The 21,755-nt window shown below is 36.8% G+C and overlaps 1 protein-coding gene across 2 annotated transcripts in view; it reads right to left on the bottom strand.

Annotated features, from left to right (window-relative positions):
* STT3B (STT3 oligosaccharyltransferase complex catalytic subunit B) overlaps positions 1 to 21,755 on the bottom strand; it is a 53,506-nt gene that overhangs the window by 13,730 nt on the left and 18,021 nt on the right. For both annotated transcript variants that reach the window (XM_069860080.1, XM_069860081.1), the window contains exons 2-8: positions 18,561 to 18,669; positions 16,503 to 16,790; positions 14,794 to 14,859; positions 9,234 to 9,333; positions 4,650 to 4,748; positions 2,933 to 3,079; positions 362 to 410 (exon numbers count right to left, since the gene is read on the bottom strand). In XM_069860080.1, the coding sequence (XP_069716181.1) occupies positions 362 to 410; positions 2,933 to 3,079; positions 4,650 to 4,748; positions 9,234 to 9,333; positions 14,794 to 14,859; positions 16,503 to 16,790; positions 18,561 to 18,669 (858 nt within the window). The remainder of the gene's footprint in view (positions 1 to 361; positions 411 to 2,932; positions 3,080 to 4,649; positions 4,749 to 9,233; positions 9,334 to 14,793; positions 14,860 to 16,502; positions 16,791 to 18,560; positions 18,670 to 21,755) is intronic.

Raw genomic sequence — 21,755 nt, 5'->3', positions numbered from 1 at the left:
TGCACAATGACAAGAGTGTATGTTTAAGGCTCTTAGTAATTTTTAAACATGTCCTCAAGTGTTGGTACAGCTTTTGGCTATTTTATGCTGAGAAGCACCACAATCTTATATAGAAAAACATACCATTACATATTCAGAGACTTACAAAGAAGCAAGAAATTTAATAGACAGATTAGTGAAATGGTTACAAAGATCATGAAATGGTTCCTACAAATGCTCTCCTTAGATAACTGATTAAAGCCAACTAATTCTCCTTGACTGAAACGCTACATGGATTTGAAGATGAGGAAAGCAAAAGATAATTAGTTTTTGGAAGTATGCTATTGGTATCTAAATCCTTATATCCTTTATCCTTACTTACCCAGTGTCCCACAATGAATAAAATCTGCCACTCCAAGGTGCAATATACCCTGAAAAACAGAAGGGGGAAAAAAACCCTTTTGCCGCCTAGGTATTTAAATGTAATATATTCCTACTCCCTCAAATTACAGCATAAACTGAAAGAAATTTCATTTAACCAGACCCACTGTAGGCAGGCTATAAAGTTACCAACCATGAAGCTAGTTTTAGAATAACACACTCCTACAGGATCACACTGTACTCACCGAGTATCAAGACATGCACACCTCCAAAAGTCAAAGTAATGCAATAATAAATAAAATATTTCTGAAAGAATATACTCCGTAAAGAAGTATAAAAAACCATAACTGAATAAGTATTTAATTTTTCTGAAACATCTGAGTGGGAGGTGTCCCTGCCCAAGGCAAGGGGGTTGGAACTACATGATCTTTAACGTCTCTTCCAACCCAAACCACTCTATGATTCTAACACTCAATGAAACAGTGGTTTCCTATTGTTTCTCTACTGATGAATCTACGTGTGACATGGAAGATAAAAGTTGCTACTAGACATGCTGCTAAGCTTTTAATGTTTTTTTTAAACAAAGCCTTCCAATATTTGATTATCATAAGATGAAAAGAAACAGTATCATTATCAGATGAAAACAAAAATTATTATTAAAAGTAATTGTCAGTGAGATTCTTTGTAAATTTTATTTCCACTTTCCTTGCAACTGTTTAAGCTCCCTCTGAAGACAGATACAGACAAGCTGAAGTAAAATAAAAGGACTTAACTTTCTCTATTAACCAAGCCTTTGTGCATGACACAGTCTTCCCTCCACCTGATATTTAAACTAGTATAATCTGACTGAAGGTTTCAGTTTAGTATCTAGTTTAGACATTTGAATACTGTGGTTAACGTTCTACAACAAGACAATTTTCCTCTTCAGTCTTCAGATACAAAACTTGCTCCCAAAACACTGCATGCACAAGAAGGAGCTGCCAACAGATAGGGAACTACTGGTGATTGTCTTCTCTGGATGTATCCAAAATGAAAGATTAGACAGCGCTCATCTGACCTGAGTTCCTCAAAAGATCAGCCTCCTGGAATACATTATTAAATGTTTTTAAAACCATTTTCCTAATTTTTTATAAATAAGCTGAAGAATGATGGTCTGCACAAACAGACCATTTGATGGGCCGAAAACTGGCTGTTCCAACAATCTCAAAGTAGTACTGGGGTCCAGCTAGCAAAAAGTAAAAATAACCCAAAAGCCAGAACAGGGAACTCTGCCAAAATGAAAAGCATGGCTGCCAAGCCTTATGACAGGCAGGATTTCAATAGAGAACCTCATACCCTTTCTTCCATGTATTGCACCTGCAATACAGGGTCCAGATGTGAGCATGCTTCTGCAAGAGTCTTGTTAAGAAAATAGAGAGAGAACAGAGTGCTGTGAGATGGTCAGGATCCCAGACTGCACAGCATACCAGAAGCTGAGGGAGCAAGGTTTGCTCCATCTGGTGAAGCAGTGATAGCAATCAGTGAATTTCAGAAGCTGAAGTCACATTTCCTAAGAACTACCAACAGAAGACATTTTTCTGCACACTGAGAATTGAAGCTGAATTTTGTTTTGATATGCCAGTCTGAAAATTTTTGCTACGATTAGTAGGACCTGCTCAGAAGTACTGAAGAGCAAATCAAACCATCAAATTTTAGAAGATTTTCAAACAAATAGTGATTCTAAGTATTCTTTTGGAATAATGGTATTGTAATTAACAAATAAAACTGCTATTAAACAGTCCAAAATGTTAAACAACTGATACTAAAAAAGTTTACACTGGAAACTCGATGATCCGGTGGGTCTCTTCCAACCTGCTTAATCTATGATTTTATGCTTCTATGAAACATTGCTAGAAAGAAGTACATGAAAGAAGAACTTATGTTCCAAGAAAGAGTTTTTCTCAAAATAAAACTCTGATAAAAGAGACCTGTATATAATATTAAGATCATGCAATTTCAACCGAGCAGAAATAAATTTTTGCATGGGTGACATATTTAGCCAGGAAAATAAGATTACTTTTTCATCATCAGAGGCAGGAAGGATGCTATTAGATCACCAAGGATGTTTATAATGGAATCAGAAAGTGGCAGCGAGGCATCTGGGGATGGCAACCATGAAAAAAAGTTTGTTTTTGTGGATTGAGTTGAACTGCCTTGAAGACTGGAGGCTGAACTCCAGAAGTAAAGTACAACTTGCAGGTTCATTCCAGTCATGCAGAAATCAAGACTCAAGCATTTCAGAAAGTAAGTAATCTGTCCTTGACCTATTAATGAATAGATTAGCTGAAATTATCTTCATAATACGCTTTGGCCATAGTAATGTTCCTCACCCAATCTAACTTCTTACGTTATTTTGTGGATAAACCTGAACTATTGGAGTGATGCTACAAAGTTAGTTTTTTTTTCCTGCAGCGCAGAAAGCACACTGAATTCCAACAAACAGGAACATAGATTTCAAACAACTACTTTAGACTAAACCAAATGCTGATCATCTAGTTTACCTGCTCCAAAGGCAAATTATTTTCACATTTACCTGTGTATGTCAAGTAGATGACACTTAGGAATACAACCCCAGCAGCTAGTGAGACACCCAAGAAGAACAACGTCTGAAATTCTTGCTTTGTTAATCTGTCTCTCAGATACTGCAAAAATGCATACGCCTGCAGCAGTGCAAAAACACCTAAAGAAAGAGGAAAATTTTTGTTTAAATGTTCAAAAGCAGTAACAGCTGTTAAATCAACTGGCATACTTTGGCTATATTTGAATTAGAAAAGTAAATGTAAAGTGCATCTTTAATACTTAACAGGGATGACACTTCCTTGCAATGACAGCTGCCTACAATGAGAGAAATACTCTCTAAACATCCTTTGCTTATTACATCAAAAGCTCAAACACCTAATGGCTCTTTGCTCACAAATTAAACTGGGGTAAGGGAGAGAATCACCTGAAAACTAAATTGCATTGATTACGACAAAAACAGAGGTTAACATACCTAGACTTGGTGGAAAATTAAGACAGACCTCAGGCAACACACAAACAAGGCTAATCTAGAAATATATGAAAATTAGGCTACTGGTTTTATTGAAGGGAAAAAAAACCACAATGAAACAAATAAGCCTTAAGTGACACAACAACTGAACTATGTAAAGCCAGTGCAAAAACACTGGAATTCACTGGGTAAGCATGCCACAAAAAGGCTGATAATGCTGCTTAGAGTTTAACATTAAACAAAGAAATTGGATGTGAGTTTTTTTCTGTTGCTTTCCATTTCAATGTATGTAACTGGATCAACCCAATGATTAGTCCATTCAAAACTGAAAATGCAGTGGTAGCTGGCAGAAACAGCAACCAGACCTCAACTGTATGGTCTTTCTTCAATTTAACAACAAATTTGAGGTGCACAATGTTGAAATTCACTAGTTCTGATCTCCTAGAGAAATATACAAACTCTGTTTACTAAATAAATGTAAAATTCTTCAGAGGCAAAATGTTATTTTATAATCTTTACTCATTCTATTCAGATTGTTAAAAAAAAAAAATCTCCATTTTAAAAACTATTTTTCTGGTAAATTTTAATGATATTCCAATTGCTGTCCCAAATTTTGATAAGTGACCACACATGATAAAAACCTGAGGAATCTAACAAACTAAACTATGTCACCAAAAAGTGTACGCAGTTAAACATAAATGTACCAGCCTTAGCAGAGGTCATTGCTTGTCAATTAAACAAAATGTCTAACTTAACAGCTATTGAAAAATCAACTTACTTTAAAGAAATAAAAAGAATCAAACAAGATTGAAATCAGTTATTTACAACTCAGCCTCCTGATTAGTAATTTAAGCGGTTTGTATTTAACCCACTTCGAAAAACTGCAGAAGTCCATCGACTCTAAAACCAAATTGCTCAGTAAAAACTGTGTATACCAATAAGGAATGTTTTAATTGTAAAACACTTGAAGGCAACATTATATTGCAAAACAGGAGAGATTATCAATCTGTAAAATAAGCGCTTGTCAGAAACTGTAACTGATAGTGTTATGGAAACATTTTACTGCCATTAGCTCACGAAAAGAAGGATAATGGGTCAATTGGAAAGAAAACTTCCCTACAGACACTAAATTGTACTTCTTTCTTTAACAATTTGGTATATTAGTAGGTGTTCTTTCTAATACAAGGAAACAAAGCCACAAGGGTTTATGGTCTTCTTGTGCTAAGTAGGCTGTTCGGAGGAAGACATTTAATTTTCTTACCTGCAGCTGCCATGTGTTCACTTGTTCTAATTGGCTGAAATCCCACAAAAGGTATCTGCATCGATAGTATTAACCCCACAATGTAGAAAGTGCTATATGCTGGGAAAATACAGAGTGAAGAGACAGAAGGAAGAGAAAGGTAGGAAGAAAATGAATACACACTTTTCAAAACCATTGGTTCCATAATAGAGTCTACTCCAACTCCAGTGACACAAATAGAACTGTACCATTCTAAATATTTCAGCCATCCTAATTGCTTTTTCCTCCTCTGACTAGAATAAACCCACTTACTGCATCCAATTTTAGAGGAAATAGCAAAGCACTCTTGTTCCAAAGTGCACTGGTTTTGCTTCTCCTATAGGGAAATAAACCAGCTACCTAAGATGCTCAGGCTTGGAAATATTTATCTCTTCCTATCTTGTTTCTGAGGGTTGTAGGTGGGAGAAGAGCTCTCTGACAAGTGAAAAAAGAAGCTTTCCATATGAGAAGAAACTAAAGGGAACAGATCTCAAAGAAGCAAGACATTTAAGAGTTCACTACCTATTCAGAAAATGCAAAGAGGTATGCTTATTCTTTTTTTTAACAAAGGAGCTGAGGCACGCCAAGGAACTGAAAAGCAATAAAATTTTAAGTCAATATTTAGCATGTGTGTTAATGGATCTATATCAATCATGCGGCCTCACAACCCCCCAGAAAGTAGAGGCCAAGACCATCATAATTAATATTAACATTAGTATTAATAATATGAACACTTATTACGTATGCACTAAGATTCATGTACTCTATTTTGACAGGGGCTTGGTCCTAGGGGAGGGGAAGAGGGAAATGCAAACTCTGAACAGCCATGAGTAATTATGTTTGAAGTAATCAGCAAACTTAAAGTCCAAACAAAGTTTTATTCCTTAGTGGCAAACAACAACAATCCACCTCTCAGATTTTGAAACAGTCTTACAAATCATTAACCACTGTCTTTGTTACAACTTTGATCTTATTAATAGATCCCTGTTCTCTTACAATCTTTCAGTTACCTCCCAGAGAACAGGTCTGGGGAGCTCATCACCTACCAATGACATTGTTTCCATAGCACTTGTGTGGTCTCACTGGGGGATTATGCTCTCAGGGTACTGCATGCCTTCCAAAAGTCACAGAAGTGATTGTGAGGATACTTCCAACTACTTGTAGTCTCCTCTAGTATTCTTTCAAACATCTGTATTGCACTACTTGGCCTAGCTACTGATCTATCCCCCCTGACATCACCAAAATACATTTTTGCTGTAGGAAGCTCAATTTTTGAAGAATTCACCACAACATAAATCATTTACCGTACCATGAAACTGTTACAACACTGCCATCCTGTGGAAGTCCAATGATTGGCATAGATCACTACATTTCACAGTTGTTCAAGACCATTGTAAACCACTGTTGTTAAGCCTAGTCCTGCAACTGCTATACTTTCCTTGTACAATTCCTCCTACCCTCCCATCCCTTAATCCCACTTTTTTCAAAAAGCTATCACATATCAGCCTAGTATTGAAAAAAACCTGGCAATTTACACACCACCACAATTTTTTTAGGAACTGAGCTACATCAAGGTGATACATCAACACAAACTTTCTATATTCCTTTACATTCCACTGTTTGCAGAGTCTTTGCAGAAACAAGAAATTAATTTTTATTCCTGCAAGCTACTCTCGTGGTTATAATTTTGACTAGGTAAAGAACAAAACCATTCTGACCTACTGTGGATAAACTAATTTCTCAAACAATTTTAGTTGCTGCATACTACACAAACATAGGAAGAACCTACTGAGTAACTTCTCCAGAGAATACTATCAAATACATGACTACATACTTTCAATTAATGGATTCTAATCACCACAAATAAACTGAAGCTTTAGAATACTGGAGTAGTTGATATATTTATATGTCTGTTCACTATATAAGTGATAAAACCCAACAGAATAAGGAATTAAGTTTTGAATTGTGGAAGATCATTAAGTGCTTTGTTATTAAACATTCTGAAAAGCATATGGAATTTAAAAAAAATTGTACAAGAAAAATAAACCAGATCAAAGTGAAAATTACTAAGTCTCTTTAAGGGCCTAAGCATAACTTAAATGCGTATTAGTAGCTTTCCAAATGTAAAACCATGTATTTTTTTAAACATATGAGACTACAAGAGAAACTACAAGTACAGTAAGAAAAAATATCAGTTCTGTAGCTGAATAAAGAAGTTATTTACCAATACAAGTGTTGCTAGTAACCTAGAACAGTAGCACCTGTTCTTAATTATAAAGCCAGTGAAAACTGAATGAAAGATATTGACGGCTATCAAGAGTAAAACAAAAAAAGGAAAGCTTAAGCTTTCAAAGGAAGGCAACATGATCATCATCAATGCCAACGGGTCAGAAGCTATCTGGCTGATAAATTCATCAGCCTGCAAGTCATAAAATATTTTTAAATCAGCAAAACGTTCATCTACTAGAAAGTTTTTTCTCACTAAATGAATCTGAATTACACTGCCAGGCATATCAGATCACGTCCCATTAACGTTTTTTTTTTTTGGTGTATAAATATCTGTACAAAAAATATATACAAGGCATCATCACTATTTTTTTAAAAACATGATGCTACCAAATATTGTTCTCTATAGTTATGTCATTATGTCAGATTAAACATTCATCAGCTACAAGTTAGGCTCATGCTAGTTTAAAAAATTACGCAACTGATGTAGAGTTTAAAATCCCCAACCCTCTTGGTAATAGTAAAATGGATGTAGCTTTTACTGGCTACTGTAGCTGACAATAGTTTACACAAGTTTTAGCTGCACATTGGTAGCTTTTTGAGAATTATGAGACCGCTTCAGGCACATTAGCAATTGCGTATCACAGAAGCTCCAAAACCATCTTTATTCTCCCTACTTCAATGAGCTTCTGTAAACTCTAGTCCCCTATCTGAATAGTTCAGAAGTGAACCATGTTTTAATGTCCTCCTAGAAGTACTTCAACATTCTTACCTGTTTTACAGAAACATCCTGTTAGACAAACCTAGAAATCATACTAACGTGAGATGTAAAGACTTCTCTACGTGTAAGGCTTGTCATGGAAGCTGAAATTAAGACAGCAGTTGCAGTGAAAGAGCAGAGCAGCATCACATTTTCATTTTGACAGCTCTGCTGAAGTACATCTCCCTCACAGCTGAAGGGCAATAAAATCTCAAAACACTGTTGCTATTTGCAAAACAAACGTCTGCCAAAACCTTTAATTCATATGAACCTGCAGTACTATTTTCCCCAGATGAGTTCGAAGACTAGTTCATTGAAAGCTGAAAAAGCAAGAGTACTTATTCTTTACTGTTTCTGGTACCACATCACTTCAGAATTTTATAACTAGTAGATTTAATTTATTCTTACCTAAGTCACAGAAACTGAGAAATGAGAATATTCAATAAAGCAATTCTAAAACGCAAACCAGGATAAATTACTTTCCCTTAAGTTATGAAGTAGTTAATGAAGAAGTTAAGTAATGCTAGCATTAAAGATTAAAAGGTGGATTAGGGCTTTTTTTTTTTACCTAAGAAAAAAAAGAATTTCCATTTCTGAATTATATACATAGATTAACAAAGAACATGAAAGTAATATTTATAATTTTGGTAACAAGAACACAAAACTGAACTTGAGTAAATTAAGTAAACAATTTAGTACATAATGGTTCAAGCGTATAAGTAGATAGAATTTTTCTAGATAAAACAGTATAAAAATGGGTAACAAAAACATATTTATAAACATGGAACATCCTGTAATATTCCAATTCAATGCCTACGATGGTCTCAACAATCTCTTGTAAAGACCTCACATTAGGGAGTCAAAAATGTTCTAACCAATTTATAAACCCTTGAATATCCAAACTGCTTATTATTTATCTCATTCACACACCTACACTATGGCAAACTGATTCAACTAGTAAAGTCTCTGTAAAAACAGTTTATAGAGTATTAAATGTCAGCCAAATAAATTAAAAAGTTAGTATCCTATTCATGTATTCTTGAAACTGGAGCGAAGGCTGACCCATTAACCCCATAAAATCTTAAGAACTCACGTGGAGTAGACGGATTCTTTTAGTCTACGTTATGCAAGACATACATGACTGCTTAAAATCCCTCCCTATGTCTTTTCTCCTATATGTCACAATCATTCACATTTCTGTTGCACAACTTATTAATGGGAATTGCTTAACATACTAGGAGAAGACAAAAAAAAGAAATATTATTCCAGACAAAGACAATACAAATATTTAAAATATATAAAAACAATTTTTCAAATCTCAAACTATCCATTTTTTTCCTTCGGTGCACTAGAAAGGAAAAAATTAATAAGCAGCTAATACATGAAATTCTGAAAGTCTATGTTTTAACTCCTTATTGCCATGCTGTCAAGAATAACTGACTATAATAAGCACTCAAGTTACTAAAATGCAACCTCATGCAATTATTTAATTCCCACTTGACACAAAACACATCAGTATAATTAATTTCATATCTCATGATTTAGCACCTGAGAATGACTGATTAATGAACAAAACTTACCAATGTAGACCCTACTGCTGTATCTCTGCATCAGCAACAAAACAAATACATGGAGTGGAATAAGGTTGATAATGAAAACATAACCACCCCATGCAGAGACCTAGGAGAAATGGAATAAAAAATTAGATCTTTAAGTATCTGCAGATTCTTCAGACTGTCAGATTTATGCATTTCACAGAATCACAGAATCACAGAATAACCAGGCTGGAAGAGACCCACCGGATCACCGAGTCCAACCGTTCCTACCAAACACTAAACCATATCCCTCAGCACCTCGTCCACCCGTGCCTTAAACACCTCCAGGGAAGGTGACTCAACCACCTCCCTGGGCAGCCTGTTCCAGCGCCCAATGACCCTTTCTGTAAAGAATTTTTTCCTAACGTCTAGCCTAAACCTCCCCTGTCGGAGCTTGAGGCCATTCCCTCTTGTCCTGTCCCCTGTCACTTGGGAGAAGAGGCCAGCACCCTCCTCTCTACATCGTCCTTTCAGGTAGTTGTAGAGAGCAATGAGGTCACCCCTCAGCCTCCTCTTCTCCAGGCTAAACAACCCCAGCTCTCTCAGCCGCTCCTCATAAGGCCTGTTCTCCAGCCCTTTCACCAGCTTTGTTGCTCTTCTCTGGACTCTCTCCAGAGCCTCAACATCCTTCTTGTGGTGAGGGGCCCAGAACTGAACACAGTATTCGAGGAGCGGTCTCACCAGTGCCGAGTACAGAGGGAGGATAACCTCCCTGGACCTGCTGGTCACGCCGTTTCTGATACAAGCCAAGATGCCATTGGCCTTCTTGGCCACCTGGGCACACTGCTGGCTCATATTCAGTCGGCTGTCAACCAACACCCCCAGGTCCCTCTCCTCCAGGCAGCTTTCTAGACAGACTTCTCCCAGTCTGTAGCACTGCATAGGGTTGTTGTGCCCCAAGTGAAGGACCCGGCATTTGGCCTTGTTAAACCTCATGCCATTGGACTCTGCCCAGCGGTCCAGCCTGTTCAGATTCCTTTGCAGAGCCTCCCGACCCTCCAGCAGATCGACACTTCCACCCAGCTTAGTGTCGTCCGCAAACTTGCTAAGGGTGCACTCGATGCCTTCATCCAGGTCATTGATGAAGACATTGAACAGGGCTGGACCCAGCACTGAGCCCTGGGGAACCCCACTTGTCACTGGCCTCCAGCTGGATTTCACACCATTTACCACCACTCTCTGGGCCCGGCCATCCAACCAGTTTTCCACCCAGGAGAGTGTGCGCCTGTCCAGCCCAGAGGCTGACAGTTTCTCAAGCAGAATGCTGTGGGAAACTGTGTCAAAGGCTTTGCTGAAGTCCAGGAAGACCACATCCACAGCCTTTCCCTCATCCAGTAGCCGGGTCACTTTGTCATAGAAGGCGATCAGGTTAGTCTGGCAGTAGTATTTGTATGCATATATATTATATAGATTTATACATTTTGATCGTCTAACAAGAAAACATAAACCTGATCTAGACAAGCAGGCAGAACTACTAATAGTACTGCCAGAATCTTTCTCAACATTTATTATCAAAGAAGAAAAAACAAACAAACAACCACCCCTTCCCTATATTAAAGACTTGCTAAATGTGCTACTAGATAGTCAAGGCTATCCTTCCTGCATCTTCTCCTCCCAAGCTGATCTGGTTGTGCTGGCAAACGAGAATGGGATCTGAGGGCTTTTCCCCATGATGAAGGCTTCACAGCACAAGGCAGTGGTAGGAGTCTCATGTAAGATGCAAAATTTTCCTTTGACATGCAAATTTAGCACCACGCTCTGCACCTTTTGGTGGGGACAGGGAACAGTATCACCAGTCAGAGAGAAGAAAGGGAGCGAAGTACACCTGTGACAACAGAACTCTTGGAGCAGAGCAGTCACAGAATCACAGAATAACCAGGTTGGAAGAGACCCACCGGATCATCGAGTCCAACTGTTCCTATCAAACACTAAACCATATCCCTCAGCACCTCGTCCATCCATGCCTTAAACACCTCCAGGGAAGGTGACTCAACCACCTCCCTGGGCAGCCTGTTCCAGCGCCCAATGACCCTTTCTGTAAAGAATTTTTTCCTAACGTCTAGCCTAAACCTCCCCTGTCGGAGCTTGAGGCCATTCCCTCTTGTCCTGTCCCCTGTCACTTGGGAGAAGAGGCCAGCACCCTCCTCTCTACAACGTCCTTTCAGGTAGTTGTAGAGAGCAATGAGGTCACCCCTCAGCCTCCTCTTCTCCAGGCTAAACAACCCCAGCTCTCTCAGCCGCTCCTCATAAGGCCTGTTCTCCAGCCCTTTCACCAGCTTTGTTGCTCTTCTCTGGACTCTCTCCAGAGCCTCAACATCCTTCTTGTGGTGAGGGGCCCAGAACTGAACACAGTATTCGAGGAGCGGTCTCACCAGTGCCGAGTACAGAGGGAGGATAACCTCCCTGGACCTGCTGGTCACGCCGTTTCTGATACAAGCCAAGATGCCATTGGCCTTCTTGGCTACCTGGGCACACTGCTGGCAAATGCAGTCAATGCAGGTCGCAGTGCAAGGTAAGAAACAAAAAGAAGAGGGTGGATGCACAGGTAAGCAGGGCTTAACACTGTGGAATGGTATACAACTGTATCACAGATGTTGTTAACCTGTAATAACAGCAGCACTTGAGAAGCACTGATATGTTGCACTTAGAATTGAAATGCTAAGATGCTGTCAATATATCACTGATTGCTGGTTTAGATAAAGGTGTAATGAGCTATCGTTACAATGCATTATCCGAACTGCTAACATATCCAGAAGGGCTAATGTTGACTAGACAATCTGTATTTTAACACATGTCCTCTTGTCAAATTACAGTCTAGGCTTCTTCCATATGTACCATGCCTACCCTGGATCTTCACTTTTAGAATGCACTAGTTAATGTGGTTTAGACTTTAGTTGTACTTTAGGGCTTAGATTCATGTAGATATATTTAAAGCCTTAGAATCCAAAAAGAAACCCAAACGACTATGTTCGATAGAACAGATGCTGAAATAAGGACAAGGCCAAGTACTGTTTTTTTGCTACCGATACTACAAACCCCAGCATTTCAAAATTTGGGTTAAGTGATTCAGAGAATGTGAAAATAGGAGAATAGAAATCTTCTAAATTTTCAAGAAACTTTTTTCATATTATCATGGTCCTACTGCCAAATCACTAACACGAAGTATCATGCATTACAGAGATGAGTGAGTTTATTGAGAGAAAGTATTATATGAAGAGATAAGAGTAAATAGAAGAGTAAGATGGAACAGAATAAGAACAAACGTGCAATCAGGTCACTGTCATATGTTTAGGGAAAGGTTTGAACGATGCAGGTAGCAGAAGTTTGTATGGACCGGAGACTGATGCAGGTAGCAGAAGTTTGTATGGACCCGAGACTTACAGTTCTAATTATAAAAATATCAAACCAAATCTAAGCACTTAAGACTGTACTGAACTGAAAATGCACTTTGAAAGTTTTCAAAGCAAAGGCAAATTCTCTTATTCTGGCAAAAAGAGTGGAAACATTGTATTACTGCTACAAGGATAGTTTCAAGGTAAATCTTTGTTTCATTTTACCTTCTAATAAAAAAGGCTACTCAAAGCAGAAGTTGCTGAAGCAAAATAAATGCTAACAATACAAATGCAAGGAAAAACCTTCTCCTTCTCCAAAGCAAAGCTATGAGTCAAATTACCACAGTGAGTTAGGTATGTATTTTAAGCAGATTTAGTTACCAAAGATTTCCGTCAGTCTGTGCAATAGCCATTCCTCTTTCAAGGAGATGTTCCCCAAACTCCCCAAGCAAGGACCAACTCTAATTACCCTGAAACTGTCATTTAATTTTCAACCTACACCGAAAACATAAATAATTCCACCAGAGAAAGACAAATTAATACCATATAAGGAATAGTACAATTATTCTTTGTCCTAACAATTTACCTAAGATGCCCTTCTAGATCTTTTGCTTAACCAAACTCTTTTCCAAAGAGAAACACAATATACAGAAAGCCACCACCAGGGATGAAACAGGTACACCCTGTAAGCAATAAGACTCCATTAATCACTAAGGCTAAGCTAGGGACAAATCTTAACCCATCACTAACTAACAGCACTTGAACAGAAAATAAGAGTAAAAACATTAATTTACATTCAAGGATTGAATGTCATGATGATGACACTGATTCTGTAAGTTCTATCACCATGTATACTCTAGAACACCCCCCCATGCAATTCCACAGGCCAATATATTAGTCAGAATAAGATCAGAAGAATTTCTTATTGTGTGAATTTTCAGCAGTAAAATTTTAGAAGTATTTTATTTGTTATGTGTGTATTTATGAAGTGCACTTCTAGAGGAACTTGCCAATAAATTGGCAAAGTATGAAAAAGGCTATAGTATATAAATAAAACAACTCAAAAACTTGCTTGCTTGATTTTGTATTTCACATAAGTCTGTACCAAACATACACTGTAATGCCATATAAACACTAATGGTATGCATAAACAAGTGGCTGTTTATTTCATACCTTGGCAAAAAGGAGGAGAAAGAGAAGAGGAAATAAATGTACTCTTAAAAGGAGATAGCTATCCTCTTAGGCAACATATACAGGGCTTTTATTTGCTATATTAACAGCAAAAATCTCCCAGAAAACCCAATGAAGGATATCTAGGCAGTATCCAGATAATTTAAGGTACAAAGTTAATTCAGAGGTTAAGGCATGCAAAACAGTTCATAAGCTCCTAAGCGTAGATACCTGACTGTAGAAAAGTAATATTACAGACCACAATCTTAACTGACAACAAGCAATTAGCCTGCCTGTCCCACCACTAGCTATTTTGAGGCCAATTTATTTTTCATATAGCCACAGACACACACAAAAAAATTATCAGTTGGGGAAAAAAAGAACCTTGGACTGATTGGTACAGGAAAACTCTTCAAGTCTAAGGTTTCAGAAGAGAAGGAGGGGAAACCAATTCCCTCCATTTTGCTATGAGTTTGATACCCTCAAATTTACTACTGTTTTTACCCCTGTTAGCCCTCAGGAACATCTCTGCAATAGCCTCCATTTTCACAGATCAAGAATGAAACGAGACTTTAGGATCATTTAATCCAACACTGAATTCATTCAGCAGCTCTGGTGCTTTTCTTTGACTATAATTATGTCATAAAATTAGAGCTTTCAAAGTTACATAAATTTAAAATTTATGGACAAAGTTACTTACTACTATTATTGCATTTTAGTAATAATTACACACAGACACATGAACATCAAGATTCTACCTTACTTTACCTGCACCAAACGAAAATTCCCACTGAATCAGAGTACTTATTCACAGCACAGTTGTTATACTTCACAGATTTTCATTTTTTTCCCTTGTGTTTACTTAAATATTTTAAATTTCAAAATATCTGCTATGTGTTTTTCTCATATATTTCAAGTTTTAATAGTACTATTAAGCAACAATTTTATATCATGGCTCCAAAGATCAGAATCATCTTCATCAACATACAGATTATGTAAGCCCTACTGAAATAGTTCAGATATTATATAGATAAAAGGCTTACCATGTAAAAGTAGGATAGACAGCAGCAGATTGTCCAAAAGACTGAGCCAGTTTTCACAGATTTCACCTTTAAAAATAACCAAGTATTTATGAATGACAAATACTGGACAATAGTCTAAAATTTCATTCCAAAACAACTGTTAAGAAGCTTTTGTTAGCACATATTAAGTTATATTTGTATGCCTCTGAACTGATGTCCATAAAACCAAACTTCATGTGTAATTCATTCATTCATAAACAAAACAGCTTATAGCTATCTCTCTGGTTAAAGCAGAAGCAGGATGCAATGCAACTTTCTGCTTCATGATCTGTGCAATGCCTCTGTGCTACTTTCTCTGAAATATAACACCACTTTATAATTTGAAGTGTAGATTAACCACGGCTTTGGCTGGCATCAACTCTGCAATTATAGATAGAAAAGCTATTCTGTAATTTTGAAAAACTCCCTTAAGGTAAATGGGAGCATCCAGCTACTACTACAGGTTTAGTGGGATCCATAAACTGGCCCAGAAGTACAACTCTGTAAAAAAACCGATGGCGGCAATTGTGGCGTGGGAAAACAGGAATGAAAAACTGACATAAATAAAGTTATTTATAAAATATATTTGATTCACACATAATTCTACAAGATCTTACGCAAATATTATTGCACTATGCAGTTCAGTTAAATATAAGTTCCACAGGAACACATAACTGCCATCGTGTCTCAGTTGTCATAAAGTAGGCTGATCCTATTATTGTTATCAAACACACTGCACCTTCACAGGTGCAGTTTATTCTAAGTCCAGATATAAAAAAGACCCAAATGTAAGTAACAGCACTCAAGTCATGGAAAAACTTGAATTCCCTTCCGTTATACTGCTACCAACAATATCCCAAGTTTGAAATATTCTACAGCTATAAAACTTGTGAGTATGCATCTGCTTGAAACTATTGAAAAAAATCATGCGAAAAGCTGTAATACATATATGCAGACACTCAAAACAAGAAGTATATGCATTCAAAGAACACACACAGTGTCAACACTGAATTAACAGTATAGTTCTGCTGTTTGTGGTATTTTCAAAACACCACTGTTCAGAAAAACTGCAGCTTGCCTGAACTCCTCCACACAAAACTGCATTACAGATGCAATTCTACATACAGAATAAGGAGTGATAGGCAAGCTGCACTAGCACGCAGGTGAATTAAAAGACATCCAAAGAATACTAATATCTTGCTCTGTACAGCTTAGCATATTTAATTTTTATGCTTAAGTCAAAGTCTAGACCCTCCATATAGTCAACACCTTCCCCACAAGAGAATTCAAAGCACTTCATACTACTTTTCTACTGCACTTTTCTACTGCTTTGCACCAGCTAAATAAGGAGGCTGAAGTTTGATGCTCACATAATACTAATATTTCCAGAGTGAAACACAGGAAACAACCCTTCTGTTTGCTTCAGATTTATAGACTTATCATTGTTACTACTACTACTATAGGACACACATACTTCAGCTGAACAGTATTTTACAGAGCAAACTAAAGAGCGTGATTATGGAGTGGTTCAGATCATGTGACTTCTCAGCACTTGCCTGATCAAGAGCCAAGGGGAAGAGGGATGAGAGGGAGGGAAATAAGAATTCAATGGATTCTAAGAAAAATCAGTCATTCGGTTGGAGGAGGAACCAAAAACCCTTTCCAAAGTGAAAGATTCAGCAATTACTTACCCATAAATAGTATGTGAACTGCAGTGCAAAAATAGCTATGCCTTCATTGTCAAATGATCCTGCTACTGATCGGGATATGTAACCTGGAACTATGGCAATAAAACAGGCAGCTAAAAGCCCTGCTCCCTGGTTCCACAGTTCTCTGGTGAGCAGGAAAGTAGAAATAGCTGTAAGGCCGCTAAAAACTGGTGCTAGGAACACACACACATCTCTTATATGGACTGTCACGTTGAGCATATTTAAAATCCAATGTATAAGGCCTGCTGTCACCATCAATCCTGGGTATACCTAAAAGGAGGGGGGAGGAGGAAAAAAAAAGAAAACCCATGAGGTTATTGCAGAAAATTGTCATGGTAGGCTTATTTGCATGTAATTTGCAATGAAACAGTCATTTCTTAAGCTAATTTTGGCAGTGAGCAGGTAAAGCTCATGGAATTATTTTAATAATACTTTTACAATGTTTTGACAACATTGCTGAATACCAGAGGTTATTTCAAATTTTACCCAAATGCTAACAATTACATATAATCCACTTTGTAAATGAATAAGCAGCATATAGATAATATCCTATCTTGCCTGACATTTATCGTACAATGAGAAGAATTTGTCGTTAAGGTATGGAAGCAGAAGCCGAAGCTAGCAAGACAATTTCAGACCAGCTAACACATTTAAGAAAAACAACAACCCAAACCCCTAAAACAACAAGAAACCCAACAACATTTCTCAGCCCTTTCTACATTCCTCCAAAATATACCATACCACTCTTTCCCTTCTTGCTACCCACAGAGAAAGAAAACGTGCATCAACAACATTTTTTTTTTGTTTTTTTTAAGCTGAAAAGCTGACAAGTCAGTTGAGTATTATGTATTTGCAAGACATCTGCAGACACCTTTGGATATGAAGGATTAAAATAAAGTCCTATAAAATTGAATTAAGATGTCCTCCAGGAAAGGTAACATAGACTTACGCAAATCTATTAAGCCCATCATAGAATATTGGAGAACATTAAAATATTCTTAATAGGAATTCTACCCTTCCACATTTATCAACATTAGAAAAATCAGTATGTACTAGGAAAGTTAATATGGACTCCACCTGCCTTAATTTCTTTCAAAAGCTTACAAAGGGCATAGTACTAAATTCAATCAACAGATGACAGAACGCTCCCCTGAATATACCCTTGAGAACTGGTTTTCAAAATAAAACTATTAAAGCATAATATACCATGTGACTTACAAAATAATTTTTGCAATCAACATTTTTATTTACTTCCTAAGGGTGTTTACTTCATAGAAGACAGGTATGGAAAACACACATACGCACATTACATAAAAAGATTCCCAAGTGTCTCTAAGACACTAAAATGAATGGTGATCTATCCCTTACAAAAAACTTCGTAAATGCATTTCAACAGTACGTCTTATAATTGCAAAGTTTTAATGAACCTTCCCACTTTCAGTAATGCAAAGCTATGTTAGTGCTACTTACGCAATTCTACTAACAAACAATATTTGTGTTCCAATTTGATAATACTGTTTTGTATACCTTTCACTTCTTGTAACTTGCATTGACACCATCTTACCTACTCCTAATGCTTCATATAGGTGTTAGGCTGATTAAATTTCAAAAGGTCTTTTCCCAATCAAATTCTAACTTTTTCCATACACACAAAGTCCACTCAACCTATACTACTAGATTAAAACTTGTGCCTTAAGAGATTTACATAACTATTATTTTTACTTTTTTTTTTCATTCCATATATACCACAATTACAGGAGACATAATTCCCTTATTTATTATTATCAGAAGTTCATATGTAAGGAAGTAAAACTCAGTTTTGTATTTCTCATTCACAGTATGCTACTGAAAAAAAGACTAAAGCGTGTTGACTTAGTTCCTGCACCTAAAAATTAAAAACATCTTCCTATTCCCTCTGCAGCAATTTGACAATTAAAAGCATATTTTACTAAGATTTTCCTTTCATCAATGTTCAATTTGTACTGGAAGTTCAAAAAACTTACTGCAAAGTCATCTTTAAGTTATTGTTACAATACTTACAGTTCCACCTACTATTCTTCCCAGGGGATACCATGCTCTTTCATCAAACCAATTTAAAAATTCATAAAACCCATGGGATGCAAGATGATGTGTTGATCTATAGTTAAACCTAGAAAGAAACAGAGGAAAGTGGTGGGTAGGGGGAAGAAGGGGGGAGAAAAATCAAGAACTTAAGTTTTAGGTATACCTTGTCACCTGTTTTCTAAGACCTAGAAAGTAATTAAACTTCAGCATCTTACTTAGTATACAAGTACAATGGTCCTTTCAATCTATGGTGACTTAAAGTAAACTACTAAGCTCTCAGTCACTAACCACTGTATATTGTTCATTTCCACAGCCAGTACATACACATGGATGAAATGCTACAGTTTGGATTGCAGGGTTGGGGTATTTTTTTGGTTAACGTTAAAAGGTTTATCACTCTGACATTCACCTGTCATTTTCTGCATTCCTTCTTAAAGCTAATTTTTAAATGTAGTCTATCTACCAATTATTTACTCCACACAGAATATCACTTAAGCAGAATTAAGGTCGTGGAAGAATCGATGCAAGACTGCCATTCTGAGATAGGATAGCGACCCAGTACATCTGCTGCTGCTCTATTTCATGTAACACTGAGAGGTGACATAATTATATGCAATGAAGGACACCAGTCTATTTGTTCTCATTATCAATCTAATAGCCTTGACATATTTCTTTCTTTCTATCAATAAGAATCTACACAACACAGAATCTACGTAGATGAAGTTTTATCTTCAAAGTTCGTACACACTCTGCTGCAGAAAATTTCTTGTAGAACAAAAGCTCTCCCATGCATACCTTCAGTTCAAGTCTTCCACGTTGCCTATATACCATCAACCACCACTGATGGACTACCATCAAGACAACTATCATTTTTTTTTATGGCACGTAATTTTTTCATTTTCATGGCACGTAATTTTTCCAACTCCTCAAATTTCAGATAGCAAAACCTTTCAACAAGTATAAAGTCCATTGATTACTCAGAGTAGGCATGAAAGTTCTGTGAGTGTAACTGCAGCTACCAAACTCCAACTCTTTCACGAATGTTCAAAAGCCAAACTAACAAGTCTACAGGTATTGATAATTTAAAGTTTTGTAGAAGAAGTTTAGGCTTAGAAAAGGCTGGGTGAACATCACTTCTAAAATAAGCAACATGCATAAGCCCAACTCTCCTAATAGACACTCTGATTAGAATTTAGATAACAGTGTGAAATTCATTAGCTGAAGTATTAAAGATTATATTCATTATTTAAGTAAAAGTTCAGCTGACTAAATGGAATACCATAACAAACAACAGGTTAGATCAGCAATCCACCATGAAATACTTCAAAAGATAGTTAGTATACCAGATTAGAAAGCTTATGTGTATCTTTCATTTTGTCTAATTTGGGTGAGTATGCACTTATGTCAGTAACATGCACCACCTCTAACATAAATTTCATAAATTCTTACAGGTATCTAGGACTCCCGAAATATCACAGGTTTACTTTGAGCTAATTCATTTCAAGAGAATAGTATCACTGTAGGAGCCATCAAGTTCCTACTTGTTCAACCAGTACAACAAGTCTAATATCTGAAGTACAATCACAGAGAGGTCATGAGCAGATTTCTTCATCTACATAGTGAAAGAACAAAAAGAATTGAAATTCAAGTCCAGTTGTCAGCAAATTTGCATGTTGCCACTCTCTGAACTATCACAGCATCAGTCAAGTAACATTAAAAGTAAGTATAGAGTGCAGTATTTTCAGGAACACTCTCTTACGTGATAAATAAGCAGTTATATAGGATACATTAATTGACAAAACTGTGGACTTTCAAAAGTAATTAGTCATGGTTATGTAAGAAAATTCACATAAACATCAGTTATTCTGACCTAGAAATCTTTGTATCAAACAACAGTGTGAACATTTATTTCTAATAAGCCTGCAACTACTCCCATTTGACTAGATTTTTAAATATTAATAATTATCCAGCTCTGAACTGTCAACTATGATGTCATTTATGAAAGCTGCACATGTTAAATTAGCCTCTTATCTTAATATAGCAAAGTCTATTGTTAATTTGTTTAATGCCAAGAGCATGCAGCATGGCACAAGACAAAGTGGGAGTTCTGTATTCCACAGGAAGCATACAATGCAGCCGGCTATGGACCGGCCTTAAAACACACTAAGAATCCAGTCAATGTTATTATCCTAGAATTTAAATAAAGGAAACAAGAAAGATTTATTAACATAGATGACTTTCAAATTTTTAAATGATAACTCAAACTGACAGAGGCTACAAAAATATGACTAATGTTTATTTTTAGAGCATTAAAAATTTAGTTATAACGTAATAGGCTAGTATAATATATACTGACATTCTCCTGCTGTTTTGAACTCGTCAAGTTTCACAACTCTCCTCAGAAAGATGTGAGCAACTGTCTTTTGTTTTGGTCGCATGCCCTTAAGTCTTTAATAAGATGAAACATCAACCAAAATTGAAAGGCAACATAACAGCACTGTATTTCTACCACTTAAGAGGTAAAAATTTAATCTTCTCTCCTAATATTTTTCTGGATAGATGCAACTCTATTAATACCTTCTTTCAAAAACCAATTGCTACTTTTGCTACAAATGAAAAGCATGCAGAAACAGCCATGCACGTCTTTACAGTAGAAATTATTAGTATTACTATAGGTACGTTAATTTTTAACTGTAAAAAGACCTATAAGTGAGAATAAGAAATAACCTTCTGACCACAGAAACCTATATTCTATTTAGAAGCTTAACTACAGCACCTCGCTTTGACTTTTAAAAAAAAAAAACCCACAAAAACCTCATTCACTTCCCCTCCCACTGGGTAACCTGCAAACAAAATTAAGCTAAAATGTCAATATGAACACATATATACGTAAGGAGAAGCATGATGAGTAAGGCTACACATCAGAAACAGCTTCAGACAGTGACAAAGTGGCAGCACACCAGACAACAGCATGGTCTAGCAACCATATGAAGTCAGTATTATGCTCTGATACCACTCATCCACTTCAGAGTGCTCTACTCCTTTAGCCACAAGCCTGAACGTTGTAAAACTGTTTCGCACTTGGCCAGAATGGAGAGAGGCACTAGCAGACAGTAAGTACTGCAAAAAATAGCCACACAACCCTCTTACTTTCTGGTACATTTCAAACTG

This window comes from Phaenicophaeus curvirostris, chromosome 6, assembly GCF_032191515.1.
Source record: "Phaenicophaeus curvirostris isolate KB17595 chromosome 6, BPBGC_Pcur_1.0, whole genome shotgun sequence".
Lineage (NCBI taxonomy): Eukaryota > Metazoa > Chordata > Aves > Cuculiformes > Cuculidae > Phaenicophaeus > Phaenicophaeus curvirostris.
This window is presented reverse-complemented; position numbering and strand designations above follow the sequence as displayed.